Genomic DNA, 27,106 nt, shown 5'->3' with positions numbered 1-27,106 from the left:
GTTTATGAAGTTGCAGATATAAAATGTTGTGCCAGCTCTAAAATTCTGGCCTTACAACAATCCCCATTCTCTCCACTCACGTTACCTTTCTTTATTGAATATCCAATATTCTAATTTTCTCATGTAAAATATGCTAAACACAACCTCTATGAATGGAGCTGATTAGCTTCACATTTATGCAACCTAACTTGAAGCCATAGCTGGCAACCTGCCTCGATTATGTCAGAGTTTTGGAAAGGCTTTGCCAGAAGAACTGGGTTGGACTGGTTCTTCTGGATCAGTCATGTCATGGCTGATATCCAGTCAGTTTAGTCATGTACTGCACAATTATTTTATATGTTACGCCCTGATTAAGAGACTGGCCAGGCTGATGTTTCCACAGATACTAGCTTACTGTTATTTGTGTATGTGACAGCCTGTAAACAAGTCCATAAGGTTCCAGCTGAGCGTTTTCACTGTCGCCATCGTGGTGTTTTGAAACTGGAAGTGTGGAGTGGATCTGACTGAGAGGCTGAAGAACAGCTCATTGGCTAACGACTTCCGGTTAACAAGCGTTGTCCTCCTTTGTGACTCGTAAAAAGGCCAAAATTAACTTAATTAAAAACAAAAAAAGACTGGAAAGTGCTAACTGAGCTCAGAGCTGAGGGCCTTTTTTCCACTGAAAAACATTATGGTTTCCTGCTGGCCATTAAATATAAAGTGCTTAATTTTTCCGATCTGGAAGCTACATCCATCTTTTGTAATGCGACTAAAGTCTAACCTTAGTGGTTCGCTGGCCACCGACTGGATGTTGATGAGTTATGGAACTGGTTTGTTTTTAGTTGTCATGCAGCTGTCGAAGTAAAATAAGTCCTGGAAAGTTCAGATGTTCTCAAGCTTAGTGAATATTTACAAAGCTATTAACTGTTTTTGCGCATCCAAGGCAACCTTGACTTACCAGGTGGATGTTCGCATCAGTTGGATTGAACAACTGGTCTTTAACGTGCCAGCTTCCCAGTAACAATAACAGTAATAATGGATTGCATTTATTTAGCGCTTTTCTAGACACTCAGAGCACTTTAAAATTGCACTATTCATTCACTCTCACATTCACACACTGGTGGAGGAAAACCACAGTTGTAGCTAGGGCTGCCACAAACGATTATTTTGATAGTCGACTAGTCACCGATTATTTTTGCGATTAGTCGACTAATCAGATCATGCATCCATTGGACGTAAAACATACAGCTTATTGCACCAGCAGCATCTGCTCTTATATAACTATAATTAGCTTACAGCTTTAAGTGTTTAAGGTAAGTGCTAACTAAAAATAAAGACAAGATGAGAGTTTATTAAATTTTAATGAAATTTGCAGATTGTTTCGATTAGGGCTGAACGATTATGGAAAATAATCTAATTGCGATTTTTTGCCCCAATATTGCGATTGCGATATGCGATTATTTTTTAAGGTCTTTGTCTTCTGTATTATTAAACAAAGACAAGCAATACATCATATAGTATGGCCAATACTATATTACATTAATTTTAAACTGTTCTTTCCTGGAAGACAGACCTCTGTTATGATGACATGAGGTGATGCATGAATTGATGACTGACATTTTTATTTAACTTCTTCAATCACAACAGTATATTTGAACATACACAATAGTTTATTTTTAGCTTACAAACATCTGAGCATAAAGTGCTGACAAGGAACCCTGGTGTAAACATTAAAATGAAAGTCAGTACAATGTGCAGATTGCAGAAATATACATAAACAAAATCAGTGGCTTTACCACACTCAGTTTTTCGACATCTGTGAACTACTAGACAGTCATTCAATTAAAAAATAATATTAAATAAATAAAACTAATAAATAAAAAATACACACATCTTACTGATCTCTGCAGTCAGTAACATTACACATAAAGTGCAAACATAATAGCAATTGTATAAACACACACACAAACACGCCTTTAAAATTTAAAGGCGTGAAATTGGACGGTCTAGTTCTGATTAGCGTCACCGCTGTCTCGGTGGAGTTTAATAAACTCGGCCGTCTGCTTCTTGCTATCTAAAATATAACCAGACACTGGTGTAAATTCTCGACTGTCTCATACTTCTGTTTAATAAGTTTTCTGTTTGACGTTTAGTCAGCTGTGTGAAAACCAAGGAGGAACCCACCCGGGGGATTAATAAAGTTTTATTTTATCTAATCTAATAACTTTAATCTCAGCCAAACCGATTTACTCACGAACAAACAAAACACTGAAAAAAGCCCAACAATAACATTTTTAGGTTGTCTAAGTGACTTATATATTACGTTTAACCCGAGCAGCGAAACTCCGCGGTGATCTGAAAATGATGTGCCGGGAGTTGTGCCGTTCTCGGCCGCATCAGTAATCCTCGAGCTCCCGGCTAGCTGTCGAGCTGGTGGGTAGCAGACGCCTCTGAAAACGTCGAAGCACTTTTGCAAATATGGGATATCTTGATAAACCGAGCAGATATTTGATGTTTACACAGCTACTTTCTCGCCTGAAAATATGTTAAAAGTTTATTTTGTGACCCAGAAAGATTAGTATGAGTAATTTTAAAACTTAGTAGCGGCCGCCATTGCTGGAAACTGGAGTTTGGCTGGGCCGCGCTATGAATTCTGGGATATGGTAGTAATTTGGACAGCCTTCGGCGCGTCGCTGTGACGTAATCGGTCTACAAATGCGGCCTCAGGAGGATGCAGCCCATGAATTTGGACATGTCCAGAGTATAATCGCAGCCTTTGCGGTTAGAAAATTGCACTTGATCATGTCGCGATATTATCGCAAATGCGATATATCGTTCAGCCCTAGTTTCGATGAAGTTTTATAAACTCCTTGTGTCTGTGAAGGTTCTCAGTCATCCAGGTCATCGTAGTCAAAGGAGCTTGCAAAGAAAAGCGTCTGGACTTCTTTAAGTTGCTTGAAGAAGTTTCACCTCTCATCCAAGAAGCTTCTTCTCCGTGCTATCTTACGGAGCCCCGCAGGGGACATGGGAGAAAAAAAATTAAGACGGACTTTTGCGAGATCTCGCAAAACAAACTCAGGATCTTGCAAAACTTTTGCGAGATCTCTCAAAAGTTGAATTCCAACAATGGCGGCAGCTACTTAGTTGTAATATTACTCTTTCTGGGTCACAAAATACACTTTTAAGATATTTTGAGGCATGAATGTAGCTGTGTAAACGTCAGATACCTGCTCGGTTTACAAGACATCACATATTTGCAAAAGTGCTCCGACGTTTTCAGAGATCTGACACCCACTAGCTCGAAGCTAACGGGAGGTCGAGACCTACTACAGCCGGGAGGAACACCGCTTTCCCGGCACATCGTGCCTCGACCTCCCGGTCGGCTTCGAGCTGGCGGCCTCCGAAGAATGCGGCTAAAACTTTTGCGAGATCCCGAGTTTGTTTTGCGAGATCTCGCAAAAGTTTTTGCGAGATCTCGCAAAAGTCTGTCGTAATTTTTTTTTTCTCCCATGTCCCCTGCGGGGCTCCGTACTATCTAAACTCCTTGCTATCTAAAATATAACGGGACACCGGAGTATATTCTCGAGCATCTCACACTTCTGATAATCAGCTGTCTGCTTGACGTTTATTCAGCTGTGTAAAAACTAAAACTTTAATCTCAGCCAAACCGATTCACTCAGGAACAAATATGCACAATGTTTTGACCGTAAGAAGTAGCTACACAAATGATTTGATGCTGTCTGTATTTGGAACCTTATTAAAAGAAAATTCATAACAATGTGTCCCGAGACTGTAACATGTGCTGTAGGTTTTAACTTGGCTGTTGCTAGTTTACTGTTAGCTGTTGGTACACAGTTCTTCTTTTAAACCTTTTTAAGTAATAATCGCTGTAAATGCGTAATTAAGATTATGTTTTCTATGAACAACATTGGATATGAAGATGCTCCCAGATCGGACGAGACTCGGACGTCAGGAAACATTAGGGCCGCAGTGCAAAAAAGGGCTCATGTGACTTTCGCAGTTATCTGGAAATGAGCTGTCAAGGCCGTGTGATATGCAGGAAAAGATCGGTATGCACTCGGAAACCTTTCAGATGTTGATACTGTGTTCAGAAACAAAGGGCAGCTCGTCTTCTCTGTGATAAGACCTTGGCCTGCTGAGTGGGAGTCCAGCACAGATTAAGCTGTAACTACACACAAAGTACACAGATGCAGTACAGCGAATCCTTTTCCCACAATGCCTCCTCCTCCTGCTTTCGTGTACAGAGTGTGGTGTTCTGTGTAGGTATGCACTAATCCAGTATTTTGATCAGAGATCAGATTTGAATCAGCGATCTGGTTTGAGCATCAGTGACAACGAGCCAATCTGTTCAGAACAGCCCTGATCTGTCCTGTGTTTACTTTGAGTGCATTAGCGGCGGGGGATCTAATGGCGGTAGCTATGTCTGTACTTGCTAAAGGGTTCGTATTATATGTGTTTTTGGTGTTTTCTGGGTTTGACGCAGCTCTAACCACAAATGAACGGCTGCTTGAGCGTTTTGCAGGTTCTTCTCACCAGAAAACACCAACAAGTCGTGACTGAACTTTAAATTCTCGCTCTCATCTTGGTCGGGGTCATACCTCACATTAAGACCTTTTTGGATCTCTCTGCCTCTAAATTTAGGAAATGTCTGGCCAGATTTCACATTTTGCTGTCACGGTGGGCGAACATCACGAAGGACAGACAGACAGCGGCGAGGGTCGGCCTCAGTCTGCCGTTTGTCTCAGGCTGAATGAACTTGTTCTCTCTGCAGTTCGAAAGAGAGAAATTACGTTTCTCATGGTAATCAGCAGGTCAAGTGCTCCCTGCTGTGCTGTCCATTCAACAGAGTGTGAAGGAGGAGGAGGAGGAGGGGAAGCACCGTTTCTCCTCTCTCCCACACACTGACGATGTTCTTGTGAACTCCTGCACATCTCCAGGCACAAAGCAGAGTTTGATATCTCAGTTCGATCATTCTCCCTGTCTCTGTTTCTTCACCTCCTTTGGTGTTTTTTTAGGTTTGTGTGCTTATGCCACTCTGCCAGTATAACCTCTTTATAACAGCCTCTCACACATATGCCCTCCTGCTCTTGCCCTGGCTTTGACTGAATAGCCCGTTCCCCTGGAGACGGTGGTAGTTTCTGGTTGGTTGGCTTAGGGAGCCTCCTGCCATCCCTCGGCCCCACGGGGAGACAGAGAAACACTGTTCTGAGTATTTCTTGTGGTATTTAAAAAAATCTTTTGACTGTTTAGCAGACTGTCAGCGCTGTGTTAGACTGAAAGTGAAAACGCAGCAATACGAGCATGTGATTGTCAGAAGAGGACTCTCCCGTCCCCTTTGTGGAGCTGTTGTGGTGGAAACTCATCGAAGTATTTTAATGAAAATCATGCATGCAGCTCGAGAGGCTGCATCATGGAGCCATCAGTTGTTGCCCTTTTCAGTTCCTCTCAGCGTCTCTGCTCTTTCTGCAGGCATGCTGCCTATTAATGGGAAATTAGATTATTATTCACTTAGGGGTGGCCGATCAGGCCACAAGATCATATCTCTCGGGGTGGAATCGGGATACATCTAAATCAATCCTCCCCACAGATTTAGTTCAGCTCATGTGATCAGACTCGAGGCAAATCTCTCTGCTTTCTCTTTTCACTTTTTTTCATATCTTTATTGGAGTTTTCATGACTTTCTTTGTTGGGTTTTGGGTCTGCTGTGCTGTTCTGTTTACAACAACAGTTACTCCTCCGAGATGTGCAGAGTCTCCTAAGTGTTTTACAACCATCTGTGCTGACCGTTAGTTCGTGTGAGGTTGAAAAGTTAGGGCAGTTCATTAAAATTAAGATTTTCTACGATGTAAATACCTTCAGATTTCTAACTCAGGCAAATATGAAATATGTTAAAGCGTGATTATTTATTGCCAGTGGTTGTTGAGATTGACTAAATCATATAATTGTGTTTGTGTTACTTGTGTTAGAAACTCCGCCCCTATTAGTCGCCCACCATGAAACACCCGCACAGGAGCAGCACGGCCAGAAGTGAAGCAAAGTAAATCTAAGACAAGTGACCGGCTCTGTTGGCTTTGAGGGTTTTGGTTTTTTTAATTTTTGCAAAGACATTTATAAAAATCTAATATTTCATATGAACTTAGTAACCTCATCCATTTATTTTTCTCTCACGTATCCGAGCCTTTCTCACCCACAGACACGTTTTTGTTTTCTGTCTTTTTACATTTACGAGCTTGCATACATGTTCTCATTCATTTCAATTGACCTCCTAAATGTGATGTTAATTGACGAGGTCAGGTTCAACATGCCACCCACGCCCATTACCAGTCATGACTCACCTGTCAGTGGAGCCAGAATCCAGGAAAAGGTCACCAACATGTAGCCACACACCTGATATTTAGACTGTAGTATTGATATTTTAACCTTTGCCTCCCTCACCCAGACCACCATACTCCAGTTCTTCTGGTGGGTCACCAAGGTTTTCCTGCTCCAGCTGAGAGACATTATTAATCCAGTGTCTGTCCTGGTCTGCCCTCACTCGGACATGCCTCGCCTAGGAGGCCTGAGATCTGTGATCTCATAATTCCTCTAGCTTTGTTTTGCTTTTGGTTGCTTCTTTACTCACAAGTGATCATCACAGCAGGTAGCACAGATTTGACCCTCCTGATCCAAAGGGATTTGCATCTCCTGGATCGAACAGAGGTTCTTATGTGGACATTTAAACTCTGCATCTCTGCGTGGCATCTTTACTTAGCTGTCCTCAGGACAAAGAGGCTGAAATTGACCCAGAGTTTTGTTTGTGTCTTTTAGGAACCATCCGTCCGGTACGGAGGAGTTTTTATGATCCAGCCTCGGGCCCGGGTCAAGGTTGGCAGTGGGAGTGGGAAAACGACGCAGGCACATGGACGCCGTATGACATGGAGGTGGCCATCGCCATCGAGAGCGCCCACAGTCGTCAGCAGCCCTGCCTCGACCTGACGCCGCTCGGCTTCTGCTACCTCATTGATTTTCAGAACATGACGCAGGTTTGTTCATGTGCACCCTGAACCTTTCTTGCAGGATGCGATCTTTATTTCTTTATTTCTGAAAATTCATTTTTCTGTCTTCCTGCAGGTGAACAGACAGAGCCAGAGGTGTCGGAGGATCCAGCGGCGTGCTGACATGGCTTACCCCATAGTGTCTGGTCCGCTCCCTGTACCTAAAGGAGGAGGTGTAGGCGCGAGCGGAGGCCTGACTGGGGCCTTGCTGGGCGTTGGGGTGTCAGGAGCCAGCATGGGGGTCGGAAGCTCTGTCTACCCTAATGGAGGATTGCCAGCCACAGCATTAGGCCAGCCTTGTTCTTGCCAGCAGTGCATGCTGGTCCTCAGTGTGAAGGCCAATACAGGAGGAGGAATACAGACTCTGGGAAGACGATCTTTAACCATGCAGCGACCCAAGAACTCAGCGCCACCCCCCTCTAAATCACTAAGTCCATCGAAATCAGCCACCCTGGGACGGGGACAGCAGCAGAACGCCAACTCCAGCTACTATCAGACGCTGCCGCACGGCCTCGCCATCTCCAAGAACACCGCCTCCCAGAGGGTGAACGCCCAGCTCTTCGCTCAGTCTCTCGCCGCCCTCACCGCTGGCACCTCCTCCATGAGGATCTCCGTGTCTTCCAGCAGGCCGCCTCCGCCGTCGCTCCCGCCACCTCAGCCCCCCACATCCAACCCGAACCCTCCGTCCGTTCCACCCAAGCATTCCTCATCTTCAGCCAGCGACTCGGTGCCAACCGCCACTCTGATCACCCCTGCCAGCAGCGTAACCACGCCTCCTTCTCCTGTGCCAACTCCATCACCGGTGGTGATGAAGCCGCAGCGGTCAGCATCATCCGCAGCGACAGTGTGCCACGCGCCTTTACCACAGCGATCAAGCTTAGCCGGCCTGAGCAGACCGGCGTTGCAGAGGATTGCCATGGCTCAGTCCAGAGCGCTCATAGCTTCAGGGTGAGTGAACGAAACACACGCAGACGGTTTGTTTTGAACTTTAGCATTTTGTTTGTGTGGAGCCAGAAGTGACCAAAATTGTACAAGAGGGTGGAACATCAAATCATGGCTCTAGTATCCAGGTGAAGAGTTAAAATCACCCATCGTACAGCTGATGAAGGAAGAAACTATCCAAAGACACCAACATGTGTTTTGGAGCAGGTGGGCAGACTGCAGCAAACTAAAACAGGGACAAAGAGTTTGTTTGTGTGCACCACATTCATAGAGCTGAGAGGCATTTAGCATGTGAAGGTCGTCTTTATTTCATTTGAATACACAACAGAAGGCTGATTTGGCGTTATATTATAATCTTCTGACTCTCATGCACCCTTATTTCTGTCCAAGTGACCTTTAAACCTGCTGTTAAGTGTTATTAGGATGGCTTTGTTGTCTGAAAATACTTTTTCTGGTAGGTCTGTATTTTTAAAATGGCCAACAATCACCTTCAGCCAGTTTCAGAAGTTTTGCAGCCTTAATTGTAGCAGCATTTCCTCTTATTTATAATAGTTTTCATCATTCAACAAAAATCTGTATTGCTTTTGGCCTTGTGGTGAACTGCAGTTTTCCCCTTTGGCTGTAGCTCAAGTAGACAGTTACATGAAAACCAGCTATAGGAAATAATCTCAAACAAAAAAAAGAGGCTTTAAAAATGTGCAGGATGTTTTCTGAACATGTGTGGATAGAGGAAAAGGGATAAAAACGCTGTGCAGTCCTACTTAAAGAGAGAAACCTGCTGTGAACATGTTTATTTGTGCTATAAAGTTGGACTTTTTAACAGTCTGTGGGGAGGAACTGCAGCTTTTCAAGCTGAACCACTAAAATTAGCAGCAGTAAGCATAGCTTAGCTCCCTAAAACTGCTCTTTCCTGCTGTTTCTCAAGTCAAATTTGGGCTACAGCTGGTCTGTTCGTCTCAGCAGACTAGCTCAGCATCTCTTTTATTCGATGTTAACTGCATGTAGTTACACAGGATCAGTATGTGTTTACATTTTAAACAAAGTCTGTCTGTATCTCATACTCATGAATTTCCCACATTGCGCAGTCTTAATGCAGTCAAATATGTACAGACTTGCACAATGAAGTGCTCTCGTTGACAGTTTGCACTCTTGCATGTTCAAACATGCACTAACGTTGTTACAGATATGCACGCCTGAGTAAGAGCTGCTAAATATTTACACACACACACACTCTGTTTGTAATGAGTCGTGTGAGACTCTGAGTGGCTCTTTTCAGAGGTGGGATTCAGAGCTGTCTCTCTGTTAATAGTTTAGTTTCAGTATCTTAGATTTGTTTGCTCAAAACGGCCTAACTATTTTTCCCTCCTAGCAGTGGCTGACTTATAAACAGGCAGCGGTGAAAAAGAATGAGATTTGCTGTCTGGGACGTGCCTGGTGGCTTTCTTAGAAGTCTGAAAATCATATTTTTGATGGGGTTAAAGCTACAGATACTATTTAGTTTGGATTCTAGTAAAAACATATACAATGTCGAAGATTGATGTAGCTTCCAGATCTGTAAAGTGACAGAGGTGCCTTAACTCTGCATTCCTTTGAAAGGCCACCAGGGGGCGATCCCTGCGGTCACAGAAAGACTTCAGTCCTGTAGAAGTCTGTGGGAAACCGGGCCTCATCTTCCTCCCTTTGTGACCTCAGTAGACACTTTCCTGATGTTTTCTGGCCTCAGGTGTTAGTATCAGGTCATACTGAATTAAACACAAAGATCATTTCGTAAATGATGGTCCTTATCGAGTAGCGTTTACACAGGAGGCAATTTCCTCATCACATATCGCTTTGTTGCTGGCGGTGATTCCAGGTAACCTAGGTAACCCTATACTTGATTTACTATAGTGTCATATGTCAGTTAACAGAATCATCTGCTGTCATTGGTTGGCATTTTCATGGCTCACCTTCAAATAGAGAAATGTTTAATGCAGGACCCGCCCACTACATGTCACTAACTGGTTATTACGCCTGTCGTTGCTGCATGTTGTTGACTTTCCATGGTCTCTGCTGCTGGTCACATCCTGTATGGATGCCCTTTTGGAGTCTGGAATGTGTGTGCGGTTTCATATGCAGTTTTCAAAACACCCTTCATAACGAGACTTGGCTAACGCTTTGGGGTCTGTGGTAAAACATGAGTAAAATCTATATTTCCACACTAGAAATAGTCGTGTAGAATACTCGTTTATCTTATTTGAATATCCAATAAATGTTGCGCTGATGGTGCATGCAAGATCACGGTTTCAGAAAATGTAATAAAGAAGTATAATTAGAGTTTTAGACCCAACAGTAAAATAAAATACAAATAAACCAACCAGCCTCACCAAATGAATTCTGGGGTCCTTGAAATTTGAGATTTAAACCTGTTAATAGTAATGGCGGATAAATATAAACAGATAAATGCTGATAAAAAGTAAAATCAAGACCAGACTGGAGATCCAAAAGGTTAACCTGACCTTGGAACTGTTTACTTGCATTCCTGTAAACTGTGTGTCCGAGTCAAATAAATAAAATTCAGCCGAGCGTTGTGCATGTCGTCCATCTGTGAGGCGGCATCTGGAGAGCAGAGGAGAGGACGGACGAGGGAGCGTGGAGGCCGTGGGTCAGCGGCCAAAAACAAATAAATAAATAAATACGTAACAGCTTCATGGTCGCCGAAAAGGTCTGAGCACAGAGGAAACGAATCAAACGCAGCAAAGACAATCCAGAAAGCCTTGTTTACACTGACGCTCAAACTGCTGCTGGATTCATTCTGAGGCTCTTTTTTCTCTGAGAGAGAAAACTGAGTGTTCACACAGCTGAAGGTCAGTCATTTTAAGCAAGAGAGCCAATGAAGACGCATTTAAAGCTCAAAGACGTCACGGTGATATTTTCTCATGCATTGACTAACTACAAGAAAAGCCAGCAAGTGCTGACCGTTAACTTCAGACAAATTCCTCCTTTTTCATTCTCCTGAACTTCAGACTGCCACGGCTCAGTTTCCTTTTGGTTTTCATGATTTCATTTTGATCTTCTGATGCTTTACCGACTGTACTTGATTCACCTTTGCTTTACATATTCACTTATGTTCAGCTGTTGGGCCTGAAAAAAGAACATGGTAAATAAGTCTGTTTTAAATCTCGTAACCTTGTGTTAAACTTAATTACCAAACCATCATTTAAGATTACAGAAAAAGAAACGAAAGAAAAAACCTGATGTTATAACCAATCCCAGAAGGTTTATCCCGCCTACAGAACTATCTGATTGGTTTTATGGCACAAGTAAAAGCCAATTAGCCGATTATGGTGAGTTAAGGCAGCGTCAGCAGTATCGGCTACCTGTAGCTTCAGGATGTGAAAAGTGATGCCGACATGGGAGCGACTTACACTTGCACTATTTCACCCTGCAGGGGGCGACTGTTGAGCATACTACTCATTAAATAAATAAAATGCTCAAATGTGGCGGATATTTAATAAATCACGATCATGTTTGAGTCAAAAGGACATGCAGAGGGCTGACTGAGTCCACCTCCAGTAGTTGCAGAAGCAGCATTTTTGGGAAATGTGTTGCTCTTTCACCCACGTAGACTGATTTCAGTCAGTTTACAGTTACAATCAGTCTTCAGTACTGCAGCAGAGAAAAACTAAACCACAACTTTCCATGGTCTCACTCAGCAGTGACTAAAGCTTGAAACCAGTAGTTGTGTCACTCCTTTCTCAGGAAAAAGCCTTCCCCTGCACAGGAAGTGGTGCGTTTTCAGATCAACAAACAGGAATCTTACAGACTTTAAAACTGAAATCAGGCTCAGACAGTTTGAGATGTAGATTTTGATTTCTTCTCCTCCCCCCATCCGTCTCCTCCCTCCTTGCCTGTCCCGTCTCGGTGGTCGGGGGCCCCTTGGACCCTCATTGTTGGTCTCCACAGTAACCTTTGTTGGATTATCCAAGCCTGGACTGCATTAGCAGCACAATACCGAGCCTCTGCTGGGTTTCACTTCTTCTCCTCCTTCCCCCTCTCTCTCATCTCAGCTCTATTCCCTTTCCTCATATATGAATACCTTTCTCTTCATTGCAAGGAGCTGCTTTTGCTCTGCTTTTTGAGCTATTTTAAGCCTGACTTTACTTTTTTCACACTGGGTGGAGATGGTGGAATAACCCCCGGTATAGCTGCTGAAGAAGCTGAAGCTTCATATTCAGTCATTCTAGGTGGAGGAGAGGCAGACAGTGTTTGCTTATAACCCCCCAAATGACAGTGATCAAGGGTGTGTGTGTGTGTGTGTGTGTGTGTGTGTGTGTGTGTGTGTGTGTGTGTGTGTGTGTGTGTGTGTGTGTGTGTGTGTGTGGACAGCCTCTGTCTCAGACAGCGACTGAGACAAGGAGGGGAGTCCATGACAAAGAAACGAGTCAGCAAACTGTCAAAAGATTGATCACACAGTGCTGCAAGAAATCAGGCCAACCAAACACACACACACACACAGGCGCTCCGCTGCCCGGCTGTGAAGGCATTTAACACACACACAGTAAAAGTAAATATTGACGGACCTAACAGGAGCTGCAGTGCAGAATGTCTTATCTCTCTCTCCAGAGGGGGATTGTGGGAAAACAGGACAAAGGGAGTGATTGAGTTGGGGGGGGCTGCACAGACTCAGCATACTGAGGAAAAATGAAGCCAAAGTCGGGGGTGAGACAAGGACGGGGACAAAGGGGCGACACCTGTTTAGTTCACCAACAGGTTGCAGTTTTTAGCTTGAGCGGCCTGTAGGGGGAGCTGTAAGCACAGACAGGCTGAGCTCAGTCTCATCTGGTGCTTTTCACACACTCACACAAATGATAGAGGTTTTTATTTGGTCATTATCTGCAGGTTTGGGGGGGGGGTTGAAAATAACAACAAACCCAACCATAAAAAAAAGCAAATTATCGATTAAAAAAAGTCCTAAAGATGAACAAATTCCAAGATAAACACAAAACAAAAACAGACATGAAGTGGGGAAAAATAACGACGGAGCAACATGGAGAGAACAGGATGGTGTGACTGTGCACACGCCGCGCCCTGAGTGAGGTTTGTGACCTCACGGTGATGTGACGGTGACCAGGCTCCAGTCATCGGTGTCGTGTTTCACCGTGTCCATTAAACTGCGGTCAGATTAACCATAAATTATTCATCACCAATCAGAAACACTCGGTTATGTTATTTTATATGAATTACAATGTATCCGTTTCTTTCTAAAACTAGAAAAGTGAAGTAATATTGTTCCTGGACAAAGATTTCTTTTCTTATTAGTTTACTATATTTCTCATAGGTTTTCTCATAAATTTGCGATTTCTTGCTAATAAATTTGTTTTTTTCCTTATTATTGTTTTTCTTTTATCCCTTATTTTTCCAGCATTTTTTCTCACACATTTACAAATGTCTTGTATTAAATTTACAATTTTCTTCTTGTAAATTGGCAATTTTTTCTTTTCTAATTAGATTTTTTTTCTCTTAAATTAATATTGAAACATGGTACCAGGAACAAAAGTCTGCTCACATTTGCCTTAATCAATCTTTCAGCTGCAGGAGAAAGTTGAACCTCGAGGAGTGACGAGTGAGCCGAGACAGCCAGACCAAACATGTCTGCGTTATACATTTACACCAATTACAGAGTTAAACTCGGGGCAGCTCCGACAGCCTCTTTAGAACATTCACATAACTTCATCATGAATATTTCTGAACCTCTGATCGAGCCTGCCATTATTCATTCAGCACATGCCCTTCCTTCTCCCAGCATGCATTTAAAATGTCGCACAACCCGTCCAGCACTTTCTGTCACATCAATTTTTTTTAAAGCAGAGGAAGCCTGCTCGGGTGTGTGTGTCTGTAAGTGAGTGTGTTATTGTCTGCTGTCTAAATCAGTCCAGCTGATGACCATCTGGGCCCGAGGGGAGCGGGAGGAGCAGCGGCGGAGGGATGGAGGGATGGAGGTGAAACAAAGCCGAGGGAGGGTGTGATCTGGTGGGAAGCAGGCAGAGGGGAGGAGGGCGGTTTGAGGTCGTGGGGGGTCAAGAGACTCGTCTCATTCATCCCCTTTCCCCCCCCCCAGGCGCACACTCGGTTTTTTCTTTTTGAAAAGTCTCTTTCTTTGCTGCTCGTATTTCCATCGGCGCTCACGGGCTTCCTGCGTCTGCCCGATTACTTCCTCCTCTCCCAGGAGAGTGGACTTAGATGGAGATGAAGATAATATTAGTTCTGTTTTTATTCATAATTATGATGGAACTGTTGTTGGGCTGATACCAACACTGAGATGTGATGAGCTCTTCAACACGCAGCATTTTAGAGAGTTTTCCAGGACACACAGCTCTCTGAGTACCCTCCTAAGTACAGAGGTGTCTGCAGAAAGAAGAGAGATTTTCCTTTGAATTACAGTTCAGTGAAATTCCCTTTAAGGAAGAAGTGTGACCCTTCAAGATAAAGCTGAGATTTTTCCTTCAGGAGATGCAGTGTGGAATAAAGGCAGTCAGCACATCAGTGGGGCAGCTGGAAAGTGTGTTAAGTTGAAGTCCACGAGGCTTATCCTCCTGCTAACACAGCAGCTTATTAAATATTAATAGATCCCGTGAGAAGCAACCAGCGATTAGCGCCCGCGTGTGTGTGTGTGAGATTCCTGCCGTCGTTGTCACTCGCCGACTTGATCCGGTGCAGATCCAACATGGTGTCGGTGTTTCCCCTCTGTCATCAGCGAGCGCGCTGCTACTCGCGTGTTGTCATAAATAAATCTTTAAGAGCTTAAACGACTTTGAGTGCACACGACAGCAGAGCGCTCATTTGACACGCTGAGCTCGTTAACGCAGATGGAAATATGACGAGATTACGACGTGATAGTCGTCCTGCTACACACAGCAGTTGGATTATTGTTAAAATAGACCTTTCATGTGAACTGATGTGATTCAGTTGTTGGTCCTCAAAATGCACTGATGGATTCTGCTGGAGGAGGATGAGGGATGGGCATTGCGAGGATTTATCAGTACCAGTATAACTCGACACTGATTCTTCTTGTATATTGAAATAACGTAACTGAATAAAATGGATCGGATGTCTGATCCAGCTCATTGCATCACCATTGATTATGCTGTCCACGTTCTTATGAGACACTGGGAAGTTCACCGGTGATATTTTACTCATCTCAGCCTCATAATCAGCAGGTGTGACACATTTTTGCACGCTGAACACCACCACACTCTGCACTGGATAAATCCAGCCTGTGAAAATATGATCCTGCGTGTAAAAATGGCTGTAATTCTTACACAGTAAATGCAAGACTTTTGTTAAACTCTTTGAGTTAAAGCTCAAGTTTGGACTTTGAACACATCTTGATTGTTTAATTTAAAATCTTCTGTGTTGATTTTCTTTGTTGGCACATTGTCCAAAAGTTTATGGGCTGTCAGAGCTGACGGCTGCTGCCTCGGGCTGTAATGATGTGTACAGGGATGTGGGTGCACTACGTGCCTCATACCGCCTTAAATAAGTTAATACATGAAGTGAGTGGAGGGCTGACTGCACGCTAAGCAGGATTGATCCGTTTATCGTTAAGGCAAAGAGTCTGTTTGTGTCAGTGCGTTATCCTGCCTTAAAAAACAACAGCCGTCTGTTTTAAGCTTGAGAAAGTTAAACCTGTCCTAAAGCTTTTTAAAAACCAAATCAAAGTCTCGGGGATTTTCCTTTGGGCACCAAATTATTCATATGCGGGGAAAACGATAAATCTCATCTGGTACTTCTTACAAAACAAAATTTCTTTGTATCAAAATCAGTAGAAAAAAATTAAAACTTGAGCTGTTTGAGTGAATATTGGTATCATTTTAAAAAACGGTGACTCTGTAATACTTTAATCAACAACAGATTAGAACAGAATCGTCACAGTCGGGTTTTCATTCATCCATTTTTATTCCCGTGCTTCTATTTCAAACTAAATGTGGTTTGTAGGAATTAAAATTTGTTGTGTGGAAACACTGAAAAATCAAAGCGTGTGTCTAATAAATCTGCTCCTCTCTGTCTGTTTAAAAACACAGAAACTGTATGTCCCGCTAGGCGAAGCGGATCCACGTGTTTGTGGTAGGAGAAATAACACGACTGCACACAAGCAGCTTCGGTCATCGTGTGTGAGAGCTGAAGGCAGAAAGTGTGTTCAGTGTTGTGTTATTCGTGTTTGGAGGTTCTTGGTATTCGAGTGCGTATGTTTACTCTTCTTCTCCTCACACCTTCTGTTTATCTGCTTATAAGCGTGAACAAACACCTCTCACACACTTCCTGATGCACACAGATAGCAGTGAGTCACTCGCTCGTGCGTGGTCATGCGTCGCTGAGTGAGGTAGGTGAAAGCTGCTTAGTGGCCTGTTAAAGCTTAACCAGCAACAGGAAACAGCAGATCATCGCTGCCGTCTCTCAGGCCTGTCGCACGTACCCTGTTTGCATTTGTGTCGTGGCAGGGGGAGCCGAGCCAGCCCCTTCGATAGCTCAGTTGGTAGAGCGGAGGACTGTAGAGGCTGATCACAGTGATCCTTAGGTCGCTGGTTCGAATCCGGCTCGAAGGAGGTGCTCTGTTTTCTCTCCTGTAGAGGACAGAGCTGGGACACAACACTGGATTTTGAGTGTTTGCTCAGTGTGTGTAAAACATGGAAGTCACTACCGGTTTGTTATTCTGCGTTCCAGATACCTCAGAAACTCGGATGTCAGAAGCACGTTCAAGGAAAAGTGTTATTTAGAGAGTCAAAAATACACAACAGTGAGAGTACAGAATAAAGCTTACTGTTCAGTGCTGCCATCGTGGAGCATCTGCTCCAACTGTCTGAGTTGCTCCGCCAAAAACTTAAGGAACGCATCGTTAAGCCCAGTCTATCAGCTGTGTGGTCATCAAGCTGGAAAAACAGAAGAAAGACGGATGATGGATGGCTTAAAATGAAACGCAACTAATGAAAGCAACATAAAAAATGACGTTATTCTTTATTTTACTCGTCTTTTATGTCATCAGAAGAGTGAAAGAAGTCAGTGTGGTAGAACGTGACCTAAGCAGCTGAAGAATGGCAGGAGACAGAAGCTGTCCATTTATTCACCATTTTATGACCAAACAATATTTACAAAAAAATAAATAAGAAACTCAACTCCATAGCAAACTCAGTTCGAATAAACATAACTGAAGTTAAATCAGGTCAAACTGCACACAGCTACACTGACCTGGTCATCCCCCCAAACACCTGCTTTCATCTGCTTAAATAGTCCACTCAGCCCTGGACTAATCCATTAGGTATGTAAGGCAAACATTTCTATACTCAAACCTGTACGGCTACTCTTTCCAAGCAATCAAACTCTGCAGTTTGTAGTCGATACATATTACAACAAATCCATTTCTCTATAAACACTCTGAAATCAGCTTTATCAAATAACACTCGGTCTCTTCTTGTGACCTTGTGACCCCTTCCTGATTAACCAGGAAGCTATAAATACAGGAAGTGAAAGTACTTTTCCTCCTTTTGCTCCTGGAACAGAGGTGGGTAAGGTGAGTTCAAACTAAACCGTTTAACAGTTGAAATAAACAACCTGTTAACTTACCAAACTTGTCAGATTTAAACCAGGATGTTATGTTACATAATCTGTAAAAGTGCAAAACATAAACAGACCCGGGATAGTACATGTTTGCCTATTACAGAGTAGATATGAGAGTTACAGATTTCAAAATGGGCTGTGGTCGTTTTAAATCTGGTGATTGAATGTTAAAACAAGCTTGTTGAGCGATCTGCAGGGTGTAAATATCAGAATAATAAAAGTAACAGTCTGTTAACTTAATAAGACTTCCTGGACAGTCTGTTGTAAGCTGTAGTATTTTCAGTTTTCACCTGACCTGAGGCTTCAGTGTGAAACAAAAACAGAAAAAACATTGATTATTAGAATGAAATTCACTGGTGTGAGTCAGTCAGTGTGTGTCTCTGCAAGGTGGTGATGACGATGGGCTTCGTGACGAGGCAGGTAATCCCAGCAAGCAGCTGTGTGACGTCCATCTCTTTGAGCTCAGTGAGCAGATGGAAACTCCGAGGATTAGCTCTCATAAACACACACACACACCCGGCAGTCCTGCACACACTCCTCCAAACAAAACGGTGCACAGAGGAAGAAGACGCGTACGTGACACATTAAGGAGATAAAAATAACGAGTGAATTTCTTCTTTATTTGGTTCCATTTCTGTCTCTCTGCGCGTTTACCTGTGTGAAAATGACAGTCATCAGTTTTTCTTAGTGAGTATTGAGGTTTAGTGTGTGATCTGAGCGCCTGTGAGGAAGCGTGGAAACACATCGGGCTAAATGGTTTGTCTTCTTCTCCTGCAGCGTGCCCACCGTCCCTGTGAAGAACCTCAACGGATCCAGTCCTGTTCACCCTGCACTGGCCGGTAAGAATTATCCAAGACATTCAAATATCTCAATACAGCTACACGAGGGAAACCAAATAACTGGCCGTTTATTGCAATATAAACGGGATCCACGACTTTGAACAGTCTGCTGTTACCAGTAACATCATTAGCACATAAGTAGGTCAGGATCTGATGGCAGGTGTCCTTCTGTACAGTCTGCCGGTCACCTTTTCATAATTCCTGTGCTCCACCACCAGATTTTTCCATGGCTGACTATCTAATTTTTATAAATATTTGAGTATATCTCTTCCTCCCCTCACCCCAACCGGTCGCAGCAGATGGCCCCGCCCCTCCCTGAGCCTGGTTCTTCCTGTTAAAAGGAAGTTTTTCCTTCCCACTGTGCTTGCTCATAGGGGGGTCATATGATTGTTGGGTTTTTCTGTGTATGTAATGTTGCAGGGTCTACCTTACAATCTAAATGCACCTTGAGGCGACTGTTGTTGTGATTTGGCGCTGTATAAATAAAATTGAATTGAATATAAACAACTTTAGCGTTAGTAAGAATGCAGAAACCACAGCGCTCTTCTCACAGACTGTTTCTTTCGGTTGTGTTTCAGGGATCACGGGAATCCTGATGAGTGCTGCCGCTCTGCCCGTGTGTTTGACCAGGCCTCCGAAGCTCGTGCTTCACCCTCCGCCTGTTAGCAAGAGCGACGTCAAGCCGGTGCCCGGCTTCGGCCACTGCTGCAGGAAGACCACCAAGAAACAGGCTCGCAAAGGTACGCGTGGTGATCTCTCCATTTTGACCTCTCAGCTTTCACAGTTGTAGAGATGTTGAACCATCAGCCGCAGGTTTCATCCCGTCGTCTCCCGTCCTTCTCTCTGTACGCAGGTAAAACTCCAGAGGAGGTGGTGAAGAAGTACCTGCAAAAAGTAAAAAGTCCACCAGAGGAGGTGAGACCTCAGTTTTTTATCATGAAATTCCATACCACGTGCAGAGATAAAGGGGAATGAGCCTTTCCTCTGTCTGAATATTTCCCAGGACTGCACCATCTGCATGGAGCCACTGGGGGGCCCGTCTGGATACAAGGGTCCAGGGGTGGGGCCTGTGTCCAGGGCGGAGTCAGTTGGACGGCTGGCACAGTGCGGGCACCAGTACCACTTCCAGTGTCTGGTGGCCATGTATAATAACGGCAACAAGGACGGCAGGTTAGAACCAGACCACGCTCCTCATCCTCTCAGGTTTTAGGAAAGTCCTTCGTTTAATGGATCTGCTTCCTCCTCTCTTCAGTCTCCAGTGTCCCACCTGTAAAACCATCTACGGCGTGAAGACTGGAAACCAGCCGGCAGGGAAGATGGAATACCATGTCATCCCACACTCTTTACCGGGCCACCCCGACTGCAAAACCATACGCATCATCTACAACATCCCACCAGGCATTCAGGTACCTCCAACACTTCAAACACCTGGACCAGCGGCCCTGTTTGGCCCTCACAGGTGGCGTTTGACACCCTCTAACGTTGCTCCTCTCCTTTCAGGGACCAGAGCACCCGAATCCAGGGAAGCCCTTCACTGCCAGAGGCTTTCCCCGACACTGCTACCTCCCAGACAGCGAGAAAGGACGCAAGGTAACCACCAACAGACGTCCATTCGTCCCGCTGTCAGATTTGTTTAGTGTTAGATGGTTTCGGTTTGGGTCGCCCAGTTTTGGAGATGTCTGCTGTAGAGATGGACACCTCACTTCAGTATAATTAAGCTCAAAGTAGAATGGGAGGCGGAGACTTCTGCTACCAGGCTCCTCTCCCGAGGTACCACCTCTGTCTGGGTGACCCCTTTGTTGTCCTGCTAAATGCTCAAGCTGATGGGGGACTTCCCATGATGCACTGGGCATTTCAATTGGTTAGTTTATGGCCTGGTAAATGGCCTGCATTTGTATAGCGCTTTTCTAGTCCATAGGACCCCAAAGCGCTTTACACTACATTCAGTCATTCACCCATTCACACACACATTCACACACTGGCGATAGCAAGCTACATTGTAGCCACAGCTGCCCTGGGGCGCACTGACAGAGGCGAGGCTGCCGGACACAGGCGCCACCGGGCCCTCTGACCACCACCAGTGGTGGTGGTCAGAGGGTTTAGTCCGTTACTTCCTCCCCACTTTACCAAGGTCTTGTCACTGTGGGGGCTATCTTATTGGTTTTCTCTCTCTGATACCTCACAGTGTACAGTGCCTATAACCAGTCTGCAGTCAGCGGGGAAAATATGGATGTTTGATTTTAGGCTGGGCTGAATCTCTAATTTTTTTTCGCCTCTCAGGTACTCAGACTGCTCCTGGTAGCGTGGGACCGCAGGTTGATCTTCTCAGTGGGTACTTCAAGCACTACAGGAGAGTCGGACACCGTCATCTGGAACGAGGTAACTTCAGACCTAAGAGTGAATCGGATTGGTTGTTAGTTTGTGATGTAAAGACTGACACGTTCTCCCGTCGCTTCCCTTCATTTTAAGGTCCATCATAAGACGGAGTTCGGCTCCAACCTGACGGGCCACGGCTTCCCCGACCCCGGACACCTCGACAACGTCCTGGAAGAGCTGCGAGCTCAGGGCATCACGGAGGACGACGCACTGATGGAGAAGTGAGAGGGCAACGCGAGAGGAGGAGACGGAGGGTGGAAGGGAAGAGGAGGCGGCTGAACCATGAAAATAATAGGAGGAGGAGGAGGAGACAGAATCTCTCTGCCAGCAGTTAGCAGGGGGCGCAGGGCGATTTGGGGTAACGGGGGATGCTGAATTTGTTTAGTCACATCAACCGCAGTGAGTGGAAGTTTGAAGAAGCAGCAGCAGCTCTAGAAAAGCCAGAGTGACGAGGAGGAAGAGGTGGATTTAGGTACTAAACGACAGCGGTCAGAGTGAATCCGTACTAATAATAAAAATAAGTTTACTTTACTGGGAAAGAGTCAAAAAAAGAAGGAAAAAAAGTTAGAGCAGTTCAATAAAAACTGGGAGAGGAAGGACAAAGAGAGGAAGACTACGGAGCAGCTTGGGGCTGTAAGGACAGAGGGAGGAGGGGCAGCAGGAAGAACGAGGGATGGTGCACGGACGTAGCGTAGGATAGGAGTAGAGTAACACTAACTTTTCGGAGAGGAGGAGAGGCTGAGTGCTGCCTTTGTTCAAACCACCTGCTCGCCTGCGGTTGAAGTGCAGTGCTGCGGCGCCCCCTGGCGGGTTTTCTTTTGAACTACATGTCAGTCTGCAGGCTGAGTTATCCACTTTATTTCCTCATTGTTACTATAGTCCTCCTCATTTAGTTATTCCATATTTTACCTCTTAACCTGATGGTTTTACACGAGCTCAGCTCTGTGTGATCATGTGTGTGTGAAATGACTAAAGACCAAACCGACCCCCGCTCACCTGCTGGGCGCCTTCGGAGTCTTACTATCGAGCCACTGTGGTACGAGTTAACCTTAGACACAGGTACCATTTTCTTTATTTCATTCTTTTGTTCCTGACAGATCAGAGTTTCACTGGATGCAGTTTTTCTCTCTATGAAGCGTTTCATTAGAGCTGTGATGAACGTCTCGGGTAGCGGTTAAAGAGGAGGGAGACACGAGCGTGAGGATGGGATCAGATTGGGCAGGAGGTCTGAAGGTCAGGAGATCTGCTGAGTGACAAAAAAGGGCTGTTGCACGCTTTTTTTAAAAGCAAAACAATAAAAACAATATCAAATTTATGGTGTTGTAGGGCTTCGTTATCTCTGGGCTTTGGCCAGCAGTGACCTCCTTCTCACACTAGACCTGTTTGCAGCTGAGCATGAAGCAGACAGATGAGAATTAGTACCTTCAAAAACAGGCTAATCTGAGGGTGAAGGTTAATCTGTAGATCTGCCGGTCAAACGTTCCTGTGGCCCTGAGATGCAGGTAGGGACCGAAGGGATAAGATTGAGGACACAAGGAGCAGAAATGAGACTCCTCCACAAACGTATCTGAGGAGCTCATCATGCAGAAGGAGCTCAGCTGAGGTGTTTTAGGCAGGTCCACAAAGGAAGAGGCCCTGGACACGCTCGAGAGATTATGCCTCTGAGCTGGTTCTAACGCTGTGGTGTTGGAGGAGGCTGCTGATAGAAAACAGATGGAATCTCCTCATCTCTGAAACATCTGCATTTATAGAGTCTCCAGTCGAATCTGATTAAAAACTGCTTCAAAGGTTTGACCACTTAAAAGCTTTTTAGCCCACAAACATTAAACATTATAAACATCTCTGGCTCCTCCCATGAGAACAGAAACCACACTAGGTCTTCATCTTTGCTGCGCCCGCCCACCACCACACAGCTCAAACTGACTTCTGATTGGCTCTTTGGGGGGGGGGGTTCAAACGCTGTGAGATGGGCCGGAATAAATGGCATTCTGGGGAACTGTAGAAAAACATTGCAAATTTCATGGTTTAAAATTTTCTTCTTCTTCGGGAAATGTTCTCAATAGCTGTCAAATAAACAGCTAGTGAAATGATTCCTGAGTATTAGGGCCGTCACAGCACCACTATCCAGTTTAGGGCAGCCTCCTGAAAACATCACCGTCATCCGACACGACCACCGGCTTCTTCTACGCCCATGGACGTTTGTGCTGGCCTTTAGCCACACCCACACTGTTATCGTTTGAAAACCAATCGTAAATCCTTAACGGACCAATCAGCACACATTAGCACCAGGATTGATTCATTTGAGTACATCTCTTCCTAGGATTCATTTAAGAAAGCGTGCTCCCACCCTGTCTCTCCACTTGTCTCCACGACTGAAAACATTTTGCCCAGTCTCTGAGTTGGGTCTCTAAATGACCTCTTATCTCGACGTCTGTGTACTGTGTATGCCACAAACATTCTCCCGTTTTAAGCTTTTATTTTGGTGAATACGACAATGGTACTTCCTTCACTTCTTTATTACATTTTTTTTAATGGTATTTAGGTACACCTTTGCTTTTTAATAGCATATTTCTTGACACTATTATAGATTAAATTGCCTTTTCATTCTTTTGTACATTTATGTTGTATTGAATATGCTCCTTTTTTTTTTTTTTTGATTTTTTTTATGTCATAACGTGTTTACAAAGACAGTATTATTAAATATAACGTCTTTTTTCCTCCCCCCCTGTCAGTGTACAGAAGCTGATTTGCATCATCTTTTCTTTTGGAAAAGGAATTTGATGGTAGACTTTTATCTGAGTGTGACATGTAATGAATTTGAATAGAGAGTCAGACACCTTGTACACTTGCTGTTCTGTGAGGTTTCTACATATCAGCTGTCCTGCTGCTGTTCTGCAGACATTTGAAGGTTTCACAGCAGATATTTGTAGATGGGATCGTCCAGCCGCAAATAAAATATCTGAAAATGTTATTAAAAAAATCACAACTTCCTCTTATGTTGATGCAGTTTCAGCTCTTTGGCTCAAACACTGCACAGCGACTGAGGAGAATGCTGATTTTGTATGATCAATTAGGTCTTAAATTGTCTTTTTATTAATAAAAGAATGCTTTGAAACAAAGTTTCATTTCTGTTTGTCTTGTCTGGCTCATCCGGATCCGGACCTGAAGTGTGCACTGTCTGAGGCCGTTTGAACACTTTGAAATGTAGGTTTTTCTTTTTATCCATGAAGGTGGGAGGTTTGATGCTGGGTGTTAGTATGGGATAGGGAGAAAGGGACGGGAGAGCGTCACAGACATGACAAGGAAAGTGTAAGTATTTCCAGAGTAACTGCTGGAGTGTGAATGATTACTACAAGAGAAAAATAAAGAAAGACTGAAACTTCATTATTGTGTTGGTCAGATCTTTAGTGGCTGCAATGAGGGACGTAAACTAGAAAAACAGATCCCAGTGCGTGTTTTGATCAAAACAGCTGTGGCGCTGCTCGGTCCACATCCCCCTTCGATAGCTCAGTTGGTAGAGCGGAGGACTGTAGAGGCTGATCACAGTGATCCTTAGGTCGCTGGTTCGAATCCGGCTCGAAGGAGAGGTTTCTTTTCACAAAAACTTTGGCCAAGATCTCTGTGTTTATAACGCGGACTTACTAAATGAAACGCGATTATTTTTGCACGTAACAGTTTTGGCGTATACCTCACGTGACCTAACAGGTGTGTCCACGTGAAATTGAATCGCTTGCGTAAAACATGAATTATGCTCAAACAAAACATGTGTTCCCTGACCGGGAATCGAACCCGGGCCGCGGCGGTGAGAGCGCCGAATCCTAACCACTAGACCACCAGGGAGTGATACACATCAACCCTGTGTATGACGATGAAAAGTCTGTAAAGGTGATCTCAGCCAATGATATAATTTGTTGTTCTTTAGCCTGGTTCTGCTAACATTTCTTCCTGTTAAAAGGGAGTTCTTCCTTGCCACTGTCACCAAAGTGCCTGTTCATGGAGGTTCATATGATTTTTCAGGGTTTTCTTCATTTTCTTCGTATCATTGTAGGATTTTTACCTCACAATATAAAACACCTTGAGGCAACTGTTGTTGTGATTCTTACCTTACCAGCTGTAAGTAAAATTGAATTGAATTGAAGAACTAAACAAAAAAACAAACAAAACAAATTAAAGTGAAATAATTATATAATTCCGTAATTAAGCTATAACATACATTTTCAAGATGTTTTTTTTCATCCTCTGTTATGTCCATACTCTTCTTCTTCATCAACCAGATCTCAGGACTTGAGATGAAACCGAGTGGTGTGTCCACTGGGGGACAATGAGTTAAATAGGAGAATTACCAGACCAGCTTCTTTTAAGGTCTGCTTAAGTCCATCCATTCTGCAGTTTGTGTGAAGGCCTGTTCTCCCAGTGCCAGTGTAAAACTGATTTGATTTGAACAGAGCTTAAATATGTTTTTCAACCCCGTCAGTTTCGTGGGGATATCCTGCACTTATAAAGTTACACATGCTGAAAAATGGTGTGAGTCTATGAACTGTGAGCGATTTTATCTCGGAACCCTGTGACATAAATAATCAACAATTTCTAGATTTTAATGATAAAATTAAAAAAATAATGGAAAAAAAACACGCGACCGGTTATTTTTTAGTACTTCCGGGGTGACTGTCATGGCGGCGCCCATAACGCTCTAGCGAAAGGAATCTAAACACGTTCATGAAATAATAAAGCGCTGTGGAGCGAAGCAGCCATGAAGTTCAAAGATCTGCTGAAGTGGAACGCCAGAGTATCCGCCGTGTACGCGATTGGTATTTGGACCATGGTCGGCTCGTACGCTTACCTGAAATACACAGGTCGCTGCGAGGTCGCGCCAGGTGAGCGACGTGAACTGTGAAATTCACACATGCGCAAACAATATTCTCAAACTGAAGTACGCCGAATTATTTAACAGCCTCTTTTTGATGAGTGTCATCGGGTATGCTGACAGATGTTACTCATTTAATGTGAAGAAACTGAAGAAATATTAAAATGAGATGAATCTAAGAGGAGCTCTGAGACGTGCCCCTTTCTTCCTGCAAATGCATGCAATAAGTTACACTGGAGGCTGCGTATCCAGCTTACATACACTGGATACGCAGCTTACATCACGTTCTGCTGGTTGGTGAGAGAGGAAGGAACCACAAACAGGACAAAACAGAGGTTACTGACCTGCAGCTGTGGCGTATAAAGAAACAGATTCTCTCTCTAGTCTGAAATAGCAAATTTCATTTACTTTCAATATCAGCTGATCCAGTTTGTTTGCACAGTGCTACCCTTTATTGCTGACACATATATTCATAGAAGTAACTGATAATGAATGTTTATGATTGCCCTCCTCTTACTCAGTGAAAAAAGAAGAAGTGGAAGAGCCGCAGGATCCAAACCAGGAGGTCTACAAGACGGCACACGCCAAAACTGTCATCACCTATAAGAAAGACTTTGTCCCGTACACCACAAGGATCTATAATCTCATCTCATCCTTCAGCAGCGATCGAGGGGCTGGAGACGACAACAAATGAACCTCTCCAGTTAATATTTATGTATTTCTGTGAGGACATTATAATGTTTTTGTTTTTTAAGGAAACTCCAGCTGCGTGTCCACCTGTCCTGCTCTGATGGCCTCAGCCAGCTTTTAGTATCAAACTGTAAACAGTATTCAGTACTGTTCTGTAATTCAGATGCTCGTGGTGTGTAAATAAACCCTCAAAATGCAGAAATCTGTTTCAGTAGAAAGATTAAAGGTTCATCTGTGATTCATGTTATAGGTTGGAACAGGATTTGGGGCCTAGTGATGTTTAATCCTGGATTTTCAGTGTGACAGAGGTCGTTTACTTTTTACCTTATGTTTGACGAGTGATGTCAACAGTTGTGAAGTCACCACCAGCTGACCAGTCAGTTCTCTGGAAAATAAAACCACGACTCCAAGAAGATCCTTCAGACCACAGAGCTCAGATTATAATAAGATGTAAAGTTTTTCAACAGCATTTAAAGTCTTGGTCTTTCCATGATAAGCATCAATAAGAAATACGCACTGGAGCCTTGGTCTACACCACAGGCCAGCAAGACAGTTTTCGGCCACCTAGGATACCGAGTGGCTGAAAACAAAGAGGGAAGAGAAACTCCACAGATGCACGTGAAATGTGACTGAACTGTTTAGTGAGCAGGTTATGTTGTTCTCACTGTTTATTAAGATGAATGAAGTCTGTCTAAAGCAGTAATGTTGATTTTGAATCAATACAAGCCATCTGTTTTAAGGCCGCCTTCATGAGAGCTGAAGGCAGATCT

At 44.0% G+C, this 27,106-nt stretch overlaps 2 protein-coding genes and 3 non-coding genes across 6 annotated transcripts in view; 4 read left to right on the top strand and 1 right to left on the bottom strand.

Moving 5' to 3' along the window:
- Positions 1–23,900, top strand: part of LOC147328584 (E3 ubiquitin-protein ligase DTX4-like) — a 42,418-nt gene extending 18,518 nt beyond the window's left edge. For both annotated transcript variants that reach the window (XM_086297068.1, XM_086297070.1), the window contains exons 3-12: positions 6,808–7,022; positions 7,111–7,982; positions 18,345–18,406; positions 18,985–19,146; positions 19,260–19,321; positions 19,410–19,576; positions 19,659–19,812; positions 19,907–19,996; positions 20,687–20,785; positions 20,876–23,900. In XM_086297068.1, coding sequence (XP_086153194.1) covers positions 6,808–7,022; positions 7,111–7,982; positions 18,345–18,406; positions 18,985–19,146; positions 19,260–19,321; positions 19,410–19,576; positions 19,659–19,812; positions 19,907–19,996; positions 20,687–20,785; positions 20,876–21,007 — 2,015 coding nt within the window. In that variant the 3' untranslated portion in view covers positions 21,008–23,900. The remainder of the gene's footprint in view (positions 1–6,807; positions 7,023–7,110; positions 7,983–18,344; positions 18,407–18,984; positions 19,147–19,259; positions 19,322–19,409; positions 19,577–19,658; positions 19,813–19,906; positions 19,997–20,686; positions 20,786–20,875) is intronic.
- Positions 16,471–16,558, top strand: trnay-gua (transfer RNA tyrosine (anticodon GUA)). The gene is given in 2 exon segments: positions 16,471–16,507; positions 16,523–16,558. It is a non-coding gene; the product is annotated as a tRNA-Tyr (tRNA).
- Positions 23,901–24,278: 378 nt separating the features above from the next.
- Positions 24,279–24,366, top strand: trnay-gua (transfer RNA tyrosine (anticodon GUA)). Its single transcript is given in 2 exon segments — positions 24,279–24,315; positions 24,331–24,366. It is a non-coding gene; the product is annotated as a tRNA-Tyr (tRNA).
- A 184-nt stretch (positions 24,367–24,550) lies between these two features.
- trnae-cuc (transfer RNA glutamic acid (anticodon CUC)) lies at positions 24,551–24,622 on the bottom strand. The gene has a single exon. It is a non-coding gene; the product is annotated as a tRNA-Glu (tRNA).
- Positions 24,623–25,446: 824 nt separating this feature from the next.
- On the top strand, positions 25,447–26,538 carry LOC147328581 (small integral membrane protein 26-like). Its single transcript, XM_086297714.1, has 2 exons — positions 25,447–25,656; positions 26,168–26,538. The coding sequence occupies exons 1-2, from the start codon at positions 25,533–25,535 to the stop codon at positions 26,338–26,340; spliced, it is 297 nt and encodes a 98-aa protein (XP_086153840.1). The 5' UTR covers positions 25,447–25,532; the 3' UTR covers positions 26,341–26,538.
- The last annotated feature ends 568 nt before the right edge of the window (positions 26,539–27,106 follow it).

Source organism: Aulonocara sp. 'chitande type north' Nkhata Bay, linkage group LG6 (genome assembly GCF_057382095.1).
Source record: "Aulonocara sp. 'chitande type north' Nkhata Bay isolate Kocher_YH1m ecotype deep benthic linkage group LG6, A_spYH_male_GT1.1, whole genome shotgun sequence".
NCBI lineage: Eukaryota > Metazoa > Chordata > Actinopteri > Cichliformes > Cichlidae > Aulonocara > Aulonocara sp. 'chitande type north' Nkhata Bay.
The sequence above is the reverse complement of the archived record's forward strand: the minus strand, read 5'-3'. Positions and strand labels throughout refer to the sequence as shown.